General features: G+C 42.9%; 1 protein-coding gene across 1 annotated transcript; it reads left to right on the top strand.

Annotated features, from left to right (window-relative positions):
• The first annotated feature begins 1,666 nt into the window (after positions 1–1,666).
• K444DRAFT_664553 (uncharacterized protein) lies at positions 1,667–3,022 on the top strand. Its single transcript, XM_024886976.1, has 4 exons — positions 1,667–1,782; positions 1,926–2,180; positions 2,301–2,678; positions 2,802–3,022. Exons 1-4 carry the CDS (start codon positions 1,771–1,773, stop codon positions 2,922–2,924), a joined length of 768 nt encoding a protein of 255 aa, XP_024735406.1. The 5' UTR covers positions 1,667–1,770; the 3' UTR covers positions 2,925–3,022.
• Positions 3,023–4,146: the final 1,124 nt, after the last annotated feature.

Here is a 4,146-nt window from a genome sequence, read left to right as displayed (position 1 = left end):
ACCTCGATCCTCCCCCGCCTGCCCATGACACGCGCTGAAAACTCTTCGAAAATCAACGGTTGAACGATCCCTTCCATCAAATCAAAGAGCATCATGTCAGCATCATCACCACTGAGCAAAGGGGCTTTAAGGTGATGGTGACGTGGCTTCTGTGCTATCCAATTGTTTTTCAGCTGCTGTCTGTTCTTGGCAGCCACACAATAATTCCAAAACACACGCTTATCAAGAAACAAAATTTCTTACTTATCTCGCCCAAGAGGAGTCCGTAGATTTTCAAGGGCCGATGCACTTCATCGACAGATCAAGGAAATGGGAACTATTTCGGAATCAGCTGAATTCCTCGCAGCAGCCACGTAATAGTTCCAAACCTCACGCCAATCAAAAAAGAAATTTCTCACTTATCCTATCCAAGAGGAATTAACAGATTTTCAAGGGCCGATGCACTTCATCGACAGATCTAGGAAATGGGAATCATTTTGGAATCAGCTGAATTCCTCGCAGCACTGCAGCAGCCACAACAGGGGTAACCTTGGTGTCTACACGTGATTCTTAACTTAGCATAAGATAGAAATCTAAATCCAAGAAACATACGAAGTACCAAAGTACAACTTGTGTCACGAGTTACGCATACGTAATCAGACGCCTTCCGGAGTTAATGATGGGCCCACGTTTGGAGTCATCCAGCTTCCACCCTGATGCAGAGTGAATAATAGCTCCAAAAGACTCTTTCCACGTTCCACTTGATGCCTTGTTGTGAGAAGGCTCTATGGGCGTCGGCTCAAGTTGGTCCAGTATCCGTTCAGCTGCTGCCAGGTGCGCTTTTCCATGATGAAATGTACCGCAAAATTATAGCGAATCAGAGGATTTAAAATAAGGAATTCGACAATATGATTTGTTGATCAAGTTCGCTTAGAGGTGCACAGGCCAAGGCGCACCTGGCAGCAGCTGAACGGATAGCTCCGGCTCCTGTGTCTGCTGTTCCACCTATATCGGGTATAGAGGCAACCTGCGGATAAATTATGAAGGTGGGGGCGATGCGCTGTTAAAATGTGGCTGCCCATAAAAAGCCGAGCTGAAGATGAATCATGAAGAAGGTGGGGGTGATGCGCTGTTAAAATTTATGTTTACTAATGCATGATCTCAACACGGTGGGGCGCCCTGTTACGTCAATAAGCTTTCTATGATGGTATAGTAAGAGTCGTGCAAGTGATTAAAAGAGCTAAGCCAATGAGAAGCTTTTTGCAAATCTATTACAGATTGCGAGAGACTAAGTAAATTTAACAAAGCTTTCAATTTAAAGTGCATTTGGGAGGATCGTCGATGGACCTATTGCCACGCCAGCCACAACGCTTCATAGCGACGCCACTTTTCCCAAGGCGTCCACAAGAGGTTAATTGAGGGGGCACGGCAGTCACCGCAATGTAGGAGGTCCGTCTGTCCAAGGATCTTCGTTGTCCCGCAGAGCGAGAGATCAGGCCATATAGAATGGCTGAGTCCAAGCCTATTGAATTATCATCACAACGAATAGGAGAGAAGCCGTCGGTTTATTGGATGTAACCACTAGGTGTACGAAGATAAATGACCCCTCCATTTCGTAGAAAATAGACGGGGACATATAAATGCCAGCACAGGCACCACTTGAATCTCAACTCAGACATAAGTCTAGGAAGCTTTCAACCACTTATTTCTGATAAATATTTGCGACCTTCCTGTTAGGATTACCTTGTTATACGATCAGGACTCTGAACACTGGAATTTGCTAGATGCAAGATGAGTTCCCAAGTATGAGCATTTTATATTATAATTCTCCTTATTTTGTATTTCTACTACTAATTATGTCTTCTTAATTATTATGTCTATGTTTCTCAAAGCCAAACTGATATATTTTACCAAATATTAAACTAACCCATTCTCTAATATAATAGATAATGGCCCTGAGAATAATGATGAACCCGATAGAGGTTTTCATACCCTATCGCCAGATGAGGCGTCGCATGTATGCGTTACTTCATTCACCAGACACAGAGGACAATGTTGCAACACCGCGAAAGGACGAGGAGAGTGGTAAGGGCGGGGGCGAGGTTTCTACAAGAGAAGTAGTGGGCAAGGACAAGTGGAAGAAGGCTTTAACAGAGTGGAAGAAAGGAGAACTAGACAAATTATCTTCTGTTGCCATCGTTGTGCGTCTCTAGTTTCATCGACTAAACTCTCTATTGTTTTTCAACTTATACCCCTCTCTCTATTTTTCCTGCTAGAGCTAAATGAGATATTGTATATAGCCTATACTGACGCCTATATAGGCTGCCCTCGTCGCCTCTGTCATCGCCTCAATCCTAGCAGGGTCTGCTATTCTCTCTTGGCCTGTCCGCGCTCTGTGGCTCTCGGCTCTGTTTTTTGATCTTGCTTCTCTCTTTACTGCTGTACAAGAGACAATGATGCTTACGGCAATTTCCTACGATCCAGATGCTGTCGCACGTCTCCGGCATTCACTTTGCCACCCCTTGTCACATATGCCAAACGATTGGCCCGATGCCCAGGAGCGATTCGTGCCACACATGTTAGCAGTATGTTTTTGGAATATCGCGGCTATACTGTTAACAGCCGCGATTTCACTATTTGTAATCGGGTTGAATATATGGATTTTTCAGGCAGCGGTAAGGGGGGGAGATGATAAGAAGGTATGGAATTCCGTCTCTTAGCTTTCTTGGTGCTTTGTTCTACTTTGATTTATTTTATCTACTCTATATAAGTATGCGTGTGGATATATGAGCTGACAAGGCGCTATGGCGGGATGGGTATAGATCGCAGTGTTTTTTGGAGTTATGGCAACGTTTGTGGTAGCAATTTATTTGATGTGCTATGTGGTTAGGTTTGCGGCTTTTGGGCCACGACCCCCAAGAGCAATAGACGAACTGAAATGTTGATCGGGCTTGGAGTTCAGGGCAACGTTCGTTGACGGTTTGTTGTAGCAGTTTGAGGATTAATGATACTTTTTAGCACGAATAATGAATCACGATGTTCGAGTTCTTAACCCTTCTCACCTGTTATAATGGTCAACTACCGAAAACGACAGTGTTTGGTGCTATTTTTAGGAGCCCGTTAACCAGTTTTTTTCATTATCCCGCACCCATCGGATCCATGCTCTGACTTGGCCGCTCGATTTCAACTTTAACTTCAACTCGTCACCACCAACCCGCTAGCAAGCGCGAAATCACACACATACAGTCGCTTATATACAAAGGGTGACGGCACTGGATCAGATTCTGTTACTGGGGCAAGGATGCGGAAGCTATGCCAATATATATAAATATTTGGAGCCTGTGCTGAATTAGAGCCAGTCATTTTAGTTGAGTAGTGCGCGAATAGACATTGAAAGCTTGCATATCTCCGATAAAGCTTCTACCAACATGCCATCTGATCGTATCTCTGTTGCAGCAGATGGCGGAGCTCGATGTCCTCGCGATCCAACCGATGCTACTTATTTTGAATTACACAAAGTAGACCGACTGCCGTTTGTGGAGAGGTTGGATGCTGTTTCGATTGAATGCCATTTGTGGAAAGCTTGGATGTTATTTCTGGACAGTGTGTCAAAAAAATAATTAATTATTAGAAAAATTATAATTAAATATAATTAATTATTTCTAATTATCACGTGAAACCCATATAAAAGTCATATAAGTAATAAATTCTCTTCTTTTTCTTTAAATAATATATGACTAAAGTATAAAGAGAATAAAGGTTAATTGATTTCCAAAGAAGAGAGAAGGAGAGCAAGGTAATATATATGTGAATTATTTGCTCTGTATATCACATGACCGCACCCACGTGACTAGAGAAGTCAAAACCCCTACTATCCCTTCGTCCACTGAGACATTGCCACATTAGCGGCCGCACATGAATATCCCTAATTTGGATTATGTTTTGGCCGAATTAGGGATATTCATATGCGGCCGCTAATGTGGCAATGTCTCAGCGGACGAAGGGATAGTACTTATTTACAAAGATAAATAAAGCGAGTAAAGGCGGGATACTAGCTATTAACCCTATAATAGTAAGGCGATATCTAAATTAGGGTAAAATATGCTTTACTTTTGCGCCATAACGCTTATATTATATTTGTAGTCACGTGTAATAACACGTGACCCA

The sequence above is a fragment of the Hyaloscypha bicolor genome (assembly GCF_002865645.1).
Source record: "Hyaloscypha bicolor E unplaced genomic scaffold K444scaffold_92, whole genome shotgun sequence".
In the NCBI taxonomy this organism is placed as follows: Eukaryota; Fungi; Ascomycota; class Leotiomycetes; order Helotiales; family Hyaloscyphaceae; genus Hyaloscypha; species Hyaloscypha bicolor.
Note: the sequence above shows the minus strand (reverse complement) of the source record. Positions and strands in the feature narration are given on the sequence as shown.

Bases quoted from the DNA above. Each gene is read 5' to 3' on its own strand.
- K444DRAFT_664553 (XM_024886976.1), top strand. The intron at 2,181-2,300 runs GTGCGTCTCTAG...ACGCCTATATAG, and splicing joins TATCTTCTGTTGCCATCGTT to GCTGCCCTCGTCGCCTCTGT. The intron at 2,679-2,801 runs GTATGGAATTCC...GGATGGGTATAG, and splicing joins GGGGGGGAGATGATAAGAAG to ATCGCAGTGTTTTTTGGAGT.